The sequence below is a fragment of the Terrapene carolina genome, unplaced genomic scaffold (genome assembly GCF_002925995.2).
Source record: "Terrapene carolina triunguis isolate 2854851 unplaced genomic scaffold, T_m_triunguis-2.0 Scaffold68, whole genome shotgun sequence".
Lineage (NCBI taxonomy): Eukaryota > Metazoa > Chordata > Testudines > Emydidae > Terrapene > Terrapene triunguis.
Window position 1 is genome coordinate 56881038 of NW_020664419.1, and position 15778 is coordinate 56896815.

The 15778-nt window shown below is 43.7% G+C and overlaps 1 protein-coding gene across 2 annotated transcripts in view; it reads left to right on the forward strand.

Annotated features, from left to right (window-relative positions):
• The window catches only part of MSRB3 (methionine sulfoxide reductase B3), a 103494-nt gene extending 88666 nt beyond the window's left edge, over positions 1–14828 (forward strand). For both annotated transcript variants that reach the window (XM_026648786.1, XM_026648787.1), the window contains 2 exons: positions 4308–4405; positions 14260–14828. In XM_026648786.1, the coding sequence (XP_026504571.1) occupies positions 4308–4405; positions 14260–14424 (263 nt within the window). In that variant the 3' untranslated portion in view covers positions 14425–14828. The remainder of the gene's footprint in view (positions 1–4307; positions 4406–14259) is intronic.
• The last annotated feature ends 950 nt before the right edge of the window (positions 14829–15778 follow it).

The following is a 15778-nucleotide window of genomic DNA, read 5'->3' on the forward strand; positions in this document are numbered from 1 at the left end:
CCTTGGCTCCTATTCACAAAAATTTGCAAACTTTAGTTGAAGTTGTTCACTTAGCTGGGAAATCCAAAACTCCCTGTCCCCAGCTTGTCTCCTGCAATTACCCTTCTTCCCCTCCCCACAGCTGCTGTCCTGTTCTACCCACCAAGCTTACTGTTCTTCAAGGGAAAACACTCCTGCTATTGCTGCCAGCTAGATCTGTTGAGCTCAAGCTGATAAACGTCCAATAATCATTAGTGTGCTACCCTTCTAAAGAAACCACACATGAACATTAATGAGGTGTCTCTTCCCGGGGACAGTCTTTACAATGCAAAGGATTACAGTTCCTCTCAGCCCCAACTCAGTAGAACCAGATGAGAGCAGAAGTGGGAGGGCTTTTTCTCCCCCATTCCTATTTCCCTTTTGGAAGCATCCAACCCCAAAATGCCGTTTGAAAAACTGAATGAAGCATGAGTCAGTAGCTTGCAGCCACCTGAAAACCATGCTACTGCAGCCACTCTGCACCACTTATGGACCTTGGGAGGGAGGAGGAGGTGGCAGGGCTTAGGTCGCTGGAGGAGGGAGAAGTGGTGGGAGATTACAACATCTAAGGGCTGATCTTCACTACGAGGATATCCACACTGCTGCAATCGATGCAGCAGGGGTCAATTTAGTGGGTCTAGTGAAGATCCGCTAAATTGACAGCAGAACACTCTGTGGTTGACCCCAGTACTCCAGCTCTCTGAGACGAGTAAGGGAAGTCGATTGGAGAGCGTCTCCCATCAACGCAGTGCAGTGAAAACACCTAAGTCGACCTAAGCTACATTGACTTCAGCTACGTTATTCACATAGCTGGAGTAGCGTAACTTAGGTCGACTTACCCCCGTGGTGAAGACAAATCTAAGAGTATATCCACGCAGCAAAGGAAGAGTAGGTGTACCCATCCTAGCTTTATTCTAGCTAGTGTGGGTAACAATGGTAATGAAGACATGGCGGCAGAGGCTTCAGCATGGGCTTGCAACCAGAGTACATATCCAGTAAACAGCATCCCAGACAGACATTTACTGTGGCAGCTAGCCTGCAATGAAGCCCATGCTGACACATCTTGACTCCTAGATTAAAACTAGCACACGTAACCTACTTGAGCTACAGTTACACCTTAAGTTGTAGTGTAGATGTACCCTAAAGCAAGAAGAGATCTTCTGGAGGTTCCTGGGAAAGAAGGAGAAACAAGAAGCCCCTATTGTGTCTTTTTCTAGTTACACAATACAGACAATATGAAGAAGCCACATGGGTACGACTGGGTGCCAGATAAGTGTGTTTATTAAATATACACAAACATGCCAGGTCTAGCTAGATACATTCTGCAGCTCTGACTGGTTTCTGGCTGCTTTTGAAACATAGTACACAATGAGCGCTACTAGAAGGCTCACAAACTATCCAAAGGATACCCTTCTATTCCTATTTGCTACATTTCCCACGAGAGGGAGTGAGAGAGGTGAGGGTGAAGGGTACTGGGTCACCTTGTAAGTTTGCCCAATAAATTCAAACTTTCCACCAAACATGCAGCAGTTAGTTTGGTTCCATCTCCAGGCCAACCACATGATGGTGCCCTTCATGAACTGTACCCTGCAGGTTTCACATAGCTGTACTGTCAACCCTCTTAATGTTATTAGTTCATCACAGTAATACTGTAAGAGACACAAAGAGGCGACCAGATGGAGGAGATGTCATTGAGGTGGAAATGCAACAATTTAGCATTAAGTGGTTGAAAATCTTAGGAGCCATCGCTTGGATTTTCTAACTGTGTTGTAGTCACTACTTTGGGGGAGCAGATGCCTCACTGGCAGAATCTATAGAACAAGGGACATTCTGAAAAAACAGTGTGTGCACTGGAAATTAATAAACTAAATTCTAGTCACTCCAGTTGGGTACAAAGGCTGCTTTAAGGGAGCTCAACTCTGTTTGTACAGGTTTTCAGCTGACTTCACTTTTAAAAAGTGCATGGAATGCATCCAAAACAAATAATTTTTTGTGCTAGATGGGAAGACCAAAAGGAAAAGTCTGGAGAGAGGAGGATGGATGATCTTCCTTTAATGTCAAAACTGACATAAACATATCCCCCCAACCCCTTTGCACAAGATAATTTTCTCAGCAAGACACAGATTGCTTCAATCTCTGCATAGCAGCCTTTGAAGCTTTCTCCTTATTGTTGTGTGTAGGGGGAGGGAGGGTTCCCTTTGAGGATTTCTACAGCAGTGAAGAGTTCCTCCTTCAAATACTTTCACATTATGAGGAAAATGCTCTCTTCTTTGGGGCTTCTCTTCATTAAGACTTAGGGCTGGCCAGAAAACAAGAATTCTGCTTCGCAAAACATTTCATTTTTGACAGAAAAAGTTCTGTTGAAAATTATTCAGCCAGGTCTGCTTAAGACCTCACTCATCATTAGGTGGAGTTCCAACTCAGGAGATAATTTGCATTGCTGGAGAGGATCCACCAACTGGAAGATAAGAATTTTTGAAGGGTTCCCGTTCTGCAGAACTTTGTAATAGGCTGCTTCTTTGTTTGTTTTTTTGTGTGAAGCTATGTGCATTGTTTGGCAGGGATGGTTTACAGTATGGAGTAATTTATAAAGACGTTTGTTACTTTGTAACAATTCTTTTTAAAGATTGACATTACTAAAGGGATTCAGAGGTGGGTTTCTCTCTTGCAGGATGTTTGCCTTGTTCAGCGTATTTGATCTTCAGCTTTACTGCTGTCCATTTTTTCCTGTCGTTCACACTTGGATAACACTTTTAGACACTGATCCCACAATGAGCTTTGTGTGGGTAGGCCCCATGGACTTCATTGGGGGTCCTGGTGGGCTCCTACTTGGAACTCATTGCAGGATTGGGGCTTTAATTAAGATGATACTGTATTTATCCATGTTTTCCCCAAAGGGTGAGAAATGAACCATCTTGGGGAGGGGCTGTTTTTCCCCTTTAATTTCACTCTTACATGGTTTCTTCCTCAAAAGTTTCCCTCCACATTGAACTGTGTAAGGTGTAACTAAAGCTGTGCACTATTGTTCCACATTGACATGCTTTCTCTGCACATATTGAGACCATTTGATAGCTTCCACACCTCCCTTTACTAAAAATCTTGTGGGAAATTCTGTACATCCTGTATTCATCTGTGCAAAGTGATTTGTAGTTGCAGCCTACATTCTTTAATGACTTACTGCAAGGCATTTTATGAAACCATTAGTAACAAATGTTTAACAGATATTAGGAGAAAGAACAAGGAACTCTGGTATGTGTGAGCATATATACAGAGAGAGAGTGTGTGTGTGTGTATGGGTGAGTGACCTTAGGGGATTGCATGAGAGGGGCAGGTATCTGGTGGTGATGAGGTGGGTATGGGATGGATTTTTAAGTGACCTTTAAAATCTTTCAAGTAGATTCTCATGTGGAAGCCAAGCTATAGGCAATACAGCCCTTCGATTGCTTTTTAGGTGAACTAATCAGGCTGTGTGAGGGGAATCTGCTGGGACGCTGTAGTTGCAGGGGCTTGGGTTCTCCAGTCCCTGTGTTGGTGGATAGGGGGAGACTAGGGAGCGAATAGTTATTCTTCAGATGGTGATGTGCAGCCATGGATTGTAAATAGGGGTCACAATATATTGTACCTGAGGCTGCTATGGAAGGCTCGGATAGCAGCTGTGTTGAAGAGCGCGTGTTTCCATCGGTGCGTGGCAAAGTGAAGTGAGGTCTTTTGTTTTGGATGCAGGCCTTATGCTTATCCATGCCTTTGTCACCCTGAGATTACACCCCCTTAATGCTCTCTACTTGGGGCTGCACCTGAGACCATGCGGAAGCTGAGCTATTCCAGAATTCCGGAGCCCTTTAGTAAGTGGGGCTTTCCACTGGGAGCACGTAACACGTGCATCCCATGAGCTAGTGTGGTTGCCTTTGGTAGGTGGGTGGAACTCAAAGTATTTTTTTACTGATCTTTAAAGCCTTACATGGTTGGAATCTGTGTCTGGGTTACCAGAGCACCCATCTCTTTACCTGGGCTAGACTGCCGCAGTTGCTGTCAGTGGCGGTGCATGCCAGGGAGCTCTGCAGATGCAGAAGAAAGGCAGCTGCTGGCAGCTTGTTCTCTGAGAGGGCCTAAATGTGAATAATTTATTATAATTGTACATGCGAGATAACAGGCGTTTTTGAAAATGGGACTTAGGCTCCTAAGTCACGTAGGTGCTTTTGACAGCGTTCCCCATAGTCTATAATTTGTTGGTAACACGATCTGACACAAAGATACTGCAGCTCTTGATTTCTCTTGTTCCTCTTTTCCAGGTTGGCCTTCATTCTATGATGTGATCAGTCCTGATGCAATTATGTTCACAGATGACTTCTCTTATGGGATGCACAGGATTGAAACAGGCTGCAGTCAGGTCAGTGTACAGCACACAGAGACCATTCTGATTGTAAAGGCTGCAAATATTGTTACAGCACCTTACCCTCTCACTGTGATTTACAAAGCTTTTAGTTCATTAAATACTAATAATCTTAATATCGCATGGTGGATTGCAAGTGACAGACAAATGGTCCGAGTGAAAGTACAAAGTGCTAATGAGAGTGTTCTTAAGCACTGTTTAACAGAGCATACATAAATGGCTTGAATCAGTGGTGCCAAGTATACAGAAATTGTCTTGTTGAAAGGAATCCCTTCAATGCTCATCCCTGAGCCCCACTTTTCTACTTCCATGTGCGAATGGTTTTGATAGAGATTGGAAGCGTTGTAGCGACTATTTGTGTGCTGATACCATCACTGCGCATTACTGAAGAGCAGCACTAACTGAAATCCAAGCCCCATTCCCAGGTCAGTCTTAATGACCAAATCAAGTAATCCCATCTGCCATAATAATGAACTCCATAATAATGCCAGATGCTCCCAACTTTCCATTATCTGTCTTGTTCTACTTGCTTTCATCCATTATGATGCCCAGCTTTCTGTGAAGTGAATGGCATAATCATTATCTAGAAGGGAGGGGAACTGCTGACTTGACATGTTACAAAAACACCCAGCAACTCTCAACCATCCAGTTCTAAATCCTCAAATTCCTTCTGGTGAGACTGCAGCAGCTTCATTCATGCTGTATAAATCTGCCTTTCTGTTTCCAGACAGGACCAAGGCTGGGATAACCGATTTCAGCATTGCTGAAATATATCCTGATTATTCTGTGCTCATACAGGAATGCTTAGCGCATGTTAAGAAAGAGGCTCTCTGAAATGGTGTTGTATTCTTCTGGGGCCATTTCTGCTCCCACTGAAGTCAATGGCAAAATTTCAGTTAACTTTAGTGTGTGCAGGATGGGGCCCAACATGCCAGTGCCTGAATCAGTCTGAAGGGAAATATCTACTAATATAATTGGAGAAATTGTATTATTCTTATCTAGGTAACATGCTGCAAGAAAACCATTTAACACATTTTTGGTAGCTGTGCTGTACGTGTTTTAGGAATCTCAGAAGCTCTACTATGACCTCTGATTGCAAAAGAATTTTAACACCTTGCAGGAAAATTTACTGCATAAAAAGATATGCTCAGTATTAAAGGCACTCAGGCTGTGTTGTTTTTATTTCATAATAATAGACTGAGGAACCTTATGAGCTTATAATCATCACTTTACTGAATTGCTTTGTGGAACTAAATGATAAATATAAATAGACTTGGAAGGATTTTATTTTTATCAGTAAATGTTGGTAAAAGTTGATTTCCTTCTATACACACACAGCGATGAAAAAATATTTCCATCAATAATTGAAATTTACAGATAGCCAAAGTGGGGGGAAAAAGTGTGCATGAGAACTTAGTTTGATTTAAGGATATTTGGTTTGCATATTTTGAAATGTGATGTTGACAATTTGTATTTTAAAACCCATGTGGGGTACTGGATTGTGCCAAATATGCCAGGATTCAAAATTTGCGCTTCCTGCCCTTGCTCGTTTTCGCTCAGCGACGAGCACCAGTGCTGTCTGTACTGCTTGGGGGAAGCCTGTGCCGCATCCAGGTGAAGTATCTGCCTCTAACTTCCCTGCCCGTACATGGGAAGGCCAAGCCCTCTGTCTTAAGAAGCAGCTCATGGACATTGCCAGGGGGCCTCAGTCAGATCCTGGCTGGGTAACCCTCCTTCCCCCCCACAATCCAAGAGTGTGCCTCCTACCTCGGAGCCTCAGTCCGGCTCTGCCAGTACTAGTGCTATAGACCCCATGCTGGGGCCTAGCCATGAGTCTCGGAAGCATGCACATAAGCATGGCAGTAAGTCTTCCTTTCGATCCAAGAAAGATGTCACACCATCCACGAGTTCCGGCCACAGAGGAACGCCGCCTTCCAAGACCCACAAGAGCGACAAGAAGTTGGATCGCTCATCGAATCTGCCGGTCCCGGTTCCAGCACCACATGCTCCTCCTGCATTGGCCCCGCTGACATCTCGTGATTCGTGGGTCATGAGACAGCTCCCCTTATGAGCCCCAGTTCCATCCATAGACTGCCGGCCATTGACTCTGGGGAGACTCAGAATTGCTCCTTGGCCTCATGAACTGTTCCAAGTTTGCTCCAGAATGCCCTTTCTTCTGTCCTCGCCGTGCGAGACAATCATAATCATAATAATCATAGCTCAATGGCTGGGGTGCCCACGTGGGAGATCATGTGACACAAGGCACTTGGACCTCTCAGGAAGTCAGGATTCATATCGCTATCCTGGAACTTCAGGCAGTATGCAAGGCATGCCACGCGTTTTTACCAGCTATCCCTTCTTGTCATGTCGGACAACACCGTACACAAGCAAGGAGGCACAAAGTCCCCAGTGCTGTGTGCGCAAGCAGTATACCTCCAGAAATGTTGCATTGCACATCGTATCCATTTGTCGGCAGCCTGGCTGCCAGGAACCCAGAATGTGGTTGCCGATGCTCTCAGCAGGAACTTTGCAGCTGACCATAAATGGGAGTTGCATGACATGGTAATTGTGGACATTTTTGGTCACTGGGGAATTCTGATCAGGGACCTCTTTGCATCTCATGCTAACATCAAGTGCATTCAATACTGCTCAAGGGGAGCACTCATTGCCCTGTGAATGGGCACTGCCCTGGTCATCGACTGGTTGGACCAGATCAACCACTCCTTCCCTCCCCTATCACTCTTGCTGTGCATCCTTCACAGACTCCAATGGGAGATGGTGATTGTCATCCTGATTGCTCCATTCTGGCCTTGCTAGTTCTGGTTTCCTCTTTTTCTCTGCATGTCGAAGCATCTCCACTCCTGCTCCTGATGTTTCTGGAACTGTTCATACAACACAATGGCAGACTCAGGCACCCCGATCCACAGATGCTTCACCTGAGAGCTTGGTTTTTGGATGGACACCTCCACTAGCATGGGAGTGTTTGTTGGCAGTAGAGGATGTCCTTTCCAGTAGCAGTAAGGACTCCACAAGATGATCCTACCAAGCCAAATGGGTGCATTTCGCTTCCTGGGCCCAAGAGCAAGGGTTTTCCCCCAAAGCTGTGGACATCCCGAAGCTCTTAGACTATTTCCTCTATCTGAAGGCCTCGGGTCTTGCTCTCAACTCCATCTGGGTGCACGCAGTGGCTATTAGCGCTTTCCACCCTCCCATTGAGGAGTATTCAGTTTTTACCCCTCCTTTGACTACTCAATTCTGGAAGAGCCTTGTAAATAAATACCTGCCCATTCAGCCTAACACTCCCCAATGGGACCTCAATCTAGTGCTTATGTCATTAATGAACTCTCCCTTCGAACCTCTGGCCTTCTGCTCCCTTTCTCTTCTTTCCATGAAGCTCGCTTTCCTGGTTACTATTACCTCTGCAAGGAGGGTTGGCAAACTGGGGGCCATGAAGGCAAACCTCCTTTTCACCGCATTCCATAAGGACAAAGTTTCACTGCACCTGCATCCCAAATTTCAACCAAAAGTGGTTTCTCGCTTCCACCTCTTCCAACCCTACATTTGCCCACTTTCTTTCCCAAACTGCACACCACCATCTCAACTGAGAAATGCCAGCTTCACTCCCTCAATGTACGTAGGGCCCTGGCATTTATCTACAAAGAATGAAGCCATTCTGGAAGTCTCCCAGATTATTTGTTGTCTTAGCAGAGAGAAAGGGCAGGCCATTTCCACCCAGGGAATCTCGAAGTGGGTCTGAGGGTGCATTATGCTCTGCTATCAATTATCGAGATGGTCCCCACCAAGTGGGATACGGGCCCATTCCAAGAGAGCGCAAGCATCAAATTCCGCCGCACTCCACAACGTGCCACTTGTGGACATATGTAAGGCAGCCACATGGAGTTTGGTACACGCCTTTTCTTCTCATTATGCTCTAGTGCATGGTTCTGCAAGGGACACCTTGTTTGTCGCAGTGGTCCTCCGTTCCACAGTTCCAGCATCTTCCTCGCACCTAGCTAGGTACCGCTTGTTACTCACCTTCAGTTGAATACAATAGGGACTATCACTCGAAGAAGAAGGGGAGGTTACTTACCTGTAACTGGAGGTTCTTCAAGATGTGTGGTCCCTGGCTGTGTTCCAATCCCACCCTCCTTCCCCTCTGCTGCAGTTCTGGTCTATTCGTGGTAGAAAAGGAACTGAAGACGTGGTCAGTCTGCCCCATCTCTCATTGCCTCGGGAAAAACCATAAGGCAGTGCAAGGGTGCATGCATGGCACGCCGAACATTTCTACTTTGAAAAGTTCCAGCTCTGGGCGCAGGGCGCATGCTCATAACCCTCAGTGGAATATAGATAGGGACCACACATCTTGAAGAACCTCCAGTTACAGGTAAGTAATCTCCCCTTCCATGCATGCTGGGCAATGTGTGGAGGGAACAAGAACTAGTTCTTCCCTGGCAGAGTTTAGGACAGTGCTGCTCTTTGAAGTACTAGAAGTATTGAGAATACTTTGTGCCACAATCTGTGCTTAGAACCCTGTCCAGCTGGTAACTGGTGCTATTTAACAATGATTTAACAGTTCCATAATACAATGGCAGATACCTCACATTTTTTCAGTTGAATATTAACTTGTGCTTTGGAAGGAACGATTTTAACAAGGCTTGTCTACACGGCAGAGCAAAGCATGCCAGAGGGGTGCAATTTGTAAAGCGCAATAACATGCTCTCCAACTGCCCTGTGTATACCTTGTTCTAAAAGTCTGAAACAGGACTACATCAACGCGAACCAGGTACCTGAAAGAGTGTCCCAGCTGGGTCTACAGGGGCAGTTAGTGCATAGCATGTTAGAACACTGTACAAATCACAACTCTCTAGGGAGCTTTGCTGGCGCCATATAGACAAGTCCCTACTCATACACATTCATGGGTTCTAAATTAACTGAAACCACTCAGGAAAAAGACATGGACTTTATTGTGGACAGCTCAGTGAAAAGATTTGATCAATGGATTTTGGTGGTTAGAAAAGCAACCGAAATGTTAGAGAGTATTCAGGTATAAAGAATAATACTGCAAACATTATAATGCCATTCTATAAATCACAGATATGGCCTCACATAGAACACTGTTCATGTTGGGTCATGCTGTCTCGAAAAGGATGTAGTGCAAATAGAAAAAATCCAAGGAAAAGCAATGAAATTAAATTAAAGGCATGGAAAAATTTCCAGATGAGGAGACACTAAAAATTATTAGGGTTGTGTTTACCAGCCCCTAATATCTGAATATCTTTGTTATCTGAAATTCATATCTGGCCATGTATCTAATGTTCATATCAAAATAGTAACTGTTCTTTTTGAAGCATTCCTCTGAGATCTTCATCTTATCAGAGCTTACTTGTATTAGTATAGAGAAAAAACAAATAAGAGGTGACATAGTGGAGATATATCAAATAATGAAAAGCAAAGAGAGCAATGTCTACTTCTCTCATAATACAAACACAGGGCTGCAAATTGAAAGCAGGATCAAATAAAATACTTTCACGTGATGCATAACTCACCTGTGTCCCTCCTAGAGATCTAATTGCCCTCTTCTGGATCTACAAAAATCTTGCTTTGTATCATCGTTCCATCTGTTCTGTTTCTCTTAGCAGAAAATGAGAAGGAAAGCCAGCGTCATCTGAGCAGGCAGCTCTCTGTGAGCCACTAGCCAGGTCCCTGTGGGACCAGAATTTGGGAATCTCTCCTTTATTCAGTGATTACTTGAAAATGCAGCCTACTCAGTGCCAGCTGGCAGGACGTGAGCACTGTCAAATGAAGCCTGTGGCCAACATATGGGTTGGAGTATGACAACTCCCTTCCAGAGAACCCAAAGTTTTTGGATTCATCTGAATGGAGCCGAAAACAGCGTATGGTCGGGGTGGAGGAATCTGAGAACGTTGTTTACCTGGCTTCGGAGAAACTAGAACTAGCAGACTTCACAGAATGGCATTAGCAATGCACACACCAATTTAAAACACACCAAAACCCGAATTTACTAAATAGTGTAGGAAAATATGAGGCTAAACCCCACAGCAAAGTCCAACAGCAGCTTCCCATCAGTGGCTTCCCACCAGTGGAACCTGTGTTCTTGGCCCAGCAGGTGGGACAGATCACACAGTATGATAGCCTGGGGGTGGGGAACAACTTGCAGCCACTCTAAGGGATAACTAACACCCCCATATAGTGTACCCATAACGCAGCCATTTCCTCCCCTCCCCTGGATCCTAAGAATGTGAATCATGTTTCCAGCAGCAAAAAAGACCACAATTTTACTGCAGTGCAGTTCTTGGTAAACACCCCCCACCCCCCATGCTCCAAACTGTATTAATCTCTTGCAGATGAAAAAGTAAGTTGCTTTTTCTGTAAATGTCCCTCCATCTGTTTGCTCCTGTGTAAAAGCCTCTCTTTAAAATGTTCTTCAATTTAGAGATCAAACGCTGCGGGGGGGGGGGTCACCTTAATATAAAACAAAAGCATCCCTGGGATTATCCGAGAAACAATTTTTACAGTTCTGTTAGAAACACTTCATCCTGGAAATACGTATAATGTCAGATACTTGTGACAGGTAAACGTTAATTGCCGGCCCATTTAGGAAATAATATTAAATTGGTTGCACATTCTGTCTCCTTCCTTTTCCTTTCCTGTGCAGGGGGTCCTTCCCCCTAGGGTCTCTCTAGCTATTATGTTGTACCTGTAAAAACCAATACAATTCTTTAATCTCAAAAAGATTGGTTGCACATTGATATGCTCTGAATAAATCATTAGCAGCCGATTGCACAGTGCTTTCTTCAGATCATGGCAACCAATGAGAACCAGGAGCCCAGAGAGACCCAACCATGCTGACACTTGGCTGTGGTCAGCTATGCTCCCAATCTGCCAAAGACACGAGTTACACTTGGCATTCCATCATCTTGCCACGTTCTGCCCAATATATGAACCAGCATAGGATGATTTTCATGGGGAGGCTTTACCAACTTCAACAGTCACCAAAGAAAAATAGTCCACACCCGTGATGGGTGAAACGTTGTATGTTGTGTAGGGACAGCACATCTTTCATACTCTCAAATGACAACCAGAACAATTCCTTTCTGGTGCAAACAATTGAATTTGAGTTATTTTCATTGCACATGAGTATTAGCACATGTGTACATGGAATCTATATGTAAATTTTAGGGAGAGACAATGTCACAAAATATAACAGATTTCTCAGTAATCCAATCCTGGTGTGACTCTGCTACCACAGAAAAATATAATGAAACCACCTCTAACCGTGTTGAGGCTTTAGAATTCCTTGCCAAGGAGTTCTGTTGTGATCGGTTGACTTGGTAGTCCGTAAATTTGTGTGCCAGTGTTTCCTGAAATCTGCTCCTCTGTGTAATTTCTCTTCCTCTGTTCCTTTACATTGGAGAATGAGTGATTTATAAATAATCTTTTGGTAAATGTTAATCTGGAAAAGACTTTGCTATTGAGCCATGAGGTTTGAAAACTTTCTCAGTCAAGAAGATTAATTGCCATATTTTGGATTTGTACAAATACTTTGGGAAACTAAATTATGATGATTTATTCTTTGTATTATGGTAATGTCCAATGGCCCCAATCAGAACAAGATCCTCATTATGCTAAACCACATGCTGTAATAAACAATAAAATGAGGACAATCCCAGCTTCAAAAAACTTACAAACTCAAAGGACAAAAGGGATCAGGGCTAGGAAAGAGGGATACAAGCAAGTGATCAGTCATGAATGACATCAGACTTGTTAGTTGTATTATTTTAAAGCATCATCTTTGTTTATATTATGCTTTTATTTTTTCATTTAACCCTCATTACCTCCTTTGTTTTTCCCCCTCCTGAAAAAAAACATTGTAGGTAGTTGTTTTGTCCCCAGCCTTACCAATGCTGTTAACCACTTCCTTAACCACCTACCCAAAAGTCATTCCTGCGCCTTCCCAACACTCATTTGCATAATAGCAGCTACTGAGAGCACTTCCTGATGATGCCACAGGGTGGAAGCAGTCTCATTGGCTAATGGTGTGTTTCCACTGAGCTACCACTGCCATTTCCGTTGCCTTCCCAGGGCAGAAAGGCTTTATCATGGGCTGCCCTCATGAACCTGGTGTGGTTTTCAGTGATTGCTCAATGCGTGCTTGCAAGAGCTCTGCATTTTTCTGTGGCTGATTCCAACTGGCTGTACATAACAACAAGAGTTTCATAGAGCCCTTCCAAAACTGTCTGGGAAGTTTAGCCCTTAATGGTGCCATCCCCAATACCACAGCTGGAGCCTGCCACTCTCAGCGATCCGCCCACACAGATCTGATTGCAGGATTGGAGTCTTAAACTTTAAACTCTTCATGGTAAGGACTGTCTTTATCCAGCACTGGGTTATGCACATGCATAGGACCCCTGCTCCAATAGTCTTGTGTTGATCAGAATTCGAGCAGGTGGGGAATTTTTCAATAAAACATTTTTTTGTCAAACATGTTTGTGAATATGTTTGAGATTTGGACTTTTTGTCCCAATTTGAGGTGCTAATTTTTTTTTTTTTTTCAAAATCTGGAAAATATTTAAGGGGTGGATGGGAAAGCAGTTTCCTGCCCAGCTCTAGTAAGAATTTCAGTTTTCATTTTTTTGGGGGGAGGGAGAGCTTTTTCTAGCCCTCACGATTGTGAAATACCCCTTGAAAGCATGAAGAGAGTATAACCTGCAGCAGTGATCTCTGCCTGCTCCTACCGACACCCAAGTGCATGCTTTGGTGAATCGAGGACTATAACATGAGGAGGACACTGCAATAAAATGGATCAAAGAGAGAAAAAAATTATCCCCATTATGCTGAGCTGCTAGGAACTTAGCCAACATGAATAATTATTCACAGTCAGGAATACTCAATATTTCTGGTGTGTGCTTTGGATACTGTGCTAGAAATGAATTAAGCGTAAAGAATAATTCTTTGCCTTAATTTCTGTTATCTGGCTGTCTGGCTGGGTGACTGTCTGTCAGACTGCTAGCCCACTAAGGGATAGATTCTGAACTGTGACACCGCTGTAACTCCACTGATTGCAACTCATGTTGGAATCAACCATTTACTTTAATGGGAGATGCACTGGGCCCTAGCAAAGCAGCATGACTCCCTATTCAAAGTGAATGTTTCTACAGTTCAGGGTTTTATTTTTTATTCCTCATGACATGCTGGAGAAATAAGAAAGAATCGGAGTGGCTAATTACAGCATGCTGTTGGTTTCAAGATGTTTGTTAACCTAATTCTCCTCCCATCATGCGCCTCTACAGCAGTCCTAGTTCTTCAGTAATGGCTCAATGGATCAGCTTCTTCAAATGTTATGTTCTCTATGTCAAGGAAAGTGAATGTTACCTCTGTTATAGTCAGCAACATGGCTTTTACCATGCAATCATACATATCTGAAATCCACTCATCCAAAACAATACTTCTCTCTGTGGTGACAGCACATATACTTTCACATTCCTTGCAAGTAACAAATTCCTTGCAAGTAAGCATCAATCCAATTTATAAATTATTCCTGGCTTCAATTATTTAGCCAAAAAATCTGAACATATCTGAAATATGATTTTCTGAATGATTTCGGATATGTACAGTTCTGCTATTCTGTGTTCCCTCGTATGCACAGTACAGCCCACAAAGACATCGACTAGGGGTTAGGCTAATGAAAGGTATCTAAGATATTGTTCAATCTAGTTTCCTATTGTAAACATTGTCCCACTATAGAGTAACCTTAAGACATTAGTATTAATAGCATTGCCGTGCCATGTAGTTGTATAGAAATACAATGATACTCTGTTGTTTTATTTCAGTGTGGTGCTCACCTGGGGCATATCTTTGATGATGGGCCTCGTCCAACTGGCAAAAGATATTGCATAAACTCTGCTTCGTTATCGTTCGAGCCTGTAGATAAGAACAATGCTGGAGAAGGCAGCAGTAGCACCAGTCCTGCCCAAACAGACAAAACCGAGCTGTAGAACAAAGGGCGGTCTGCAGAAAACTCACGGCGTATGAACAATGTTTTTTCTAACTTGCCTGCTATATTATATCATATTTTTAAATGTATAAAGGCATTCTGCACCATTAGGTTTTTTTTTCTTTGTTGAAATTGAGGCCTTGCCTGCCAATGTATTTTACTATATAATAGGTTCTAAATATTTGTGGACTGACTCTCCTGGTTTTGTTTTTGGAGATTGCTTTGGGGAAGCCTTAAAACAAGAGACTTTAGCCCCATTAGTTATTAATTTCTTCTTCTTGCTTTGTTACTATAGATTTGAATATTTTTCTTTTTCTTTTTTTGTGTGTGTGAAGAAAAGGGGATTGTGGTTATCTTCAGACAACAGAAAACTCTTGAGTGTAATAAAATTCTTGAGACCCAGCACATCTGTGGTTGTTTTGATTTGTGAGGCATGTGGCCTTTGGTCATGTGTATTCAACCATCTCACTGTATCAACCACACCCTGCAAAAACTTGGATTTAGGCAATTCCCTTCCAACTAAAAGTGATGGATGAGATGTAAAGCCCTTCCTTTGGCTAAATTACTGCCAAAATACAAAGGGTGTAGTTGCAGGGACATATATGTTGCATTATAATCAATTTTTTCCCCTTGTTGGATGTTGGAATGGAGTATTAAATCAAGCTCAAAACCATTGAGCTTCACTTGTTCAAGGTTCACTGAATATCCTTTGCTTTTTCGTGAGGCCCTGTCTTCTGCAGCTACAACTATTAAAGGGGATTAGTTATTTGGGCAGGAACAGGTAGAACTTGTGGAGAATTGAAGTGGATGTGGGTTGACATAGGTGGGCTGTTTGCCCTACCCAAGGCAAGCAATCACTACAAGGCATCAGCAGACTCTGAGGAACCGTGGGACTGCATAATGAAAAGTAATGCCCTTCTGAAATACTCCATTTTTAATTTAAGCTGGCCTGGGCCCATATAGCCTTGAAGGGCCAGGTCTTTATTATATGTAGTGTGACAGAGGCCCATCAGAGGCCACAAAGAGTCGGAGCACTGAGGGAGAAGAGGATCGTGATGTTAGACTGCCCAAACCAAGAGACCGGGGAACGCCTAGGGCTCCATACAGATGTTATGCCTGCGGGGAGTGGGGACACATAGCTGCACAGTGTCCCAATTCTGAGGAGCCTATGCAGTGTAACCTGGGGAACTGGGCAGATCCATGCTCCCTAATCCACCTTGTGGGGGTCTCACTAACCCCACATATGTATACCAGACCAGTGAAACTAAATGCGGTAGGGACCACGGCACTGGTTGATTCGGGGAGTGCTATCACGCTTATCTCAGGGAAGCTCGTGAAGCGTAGTCAGCTGCTGC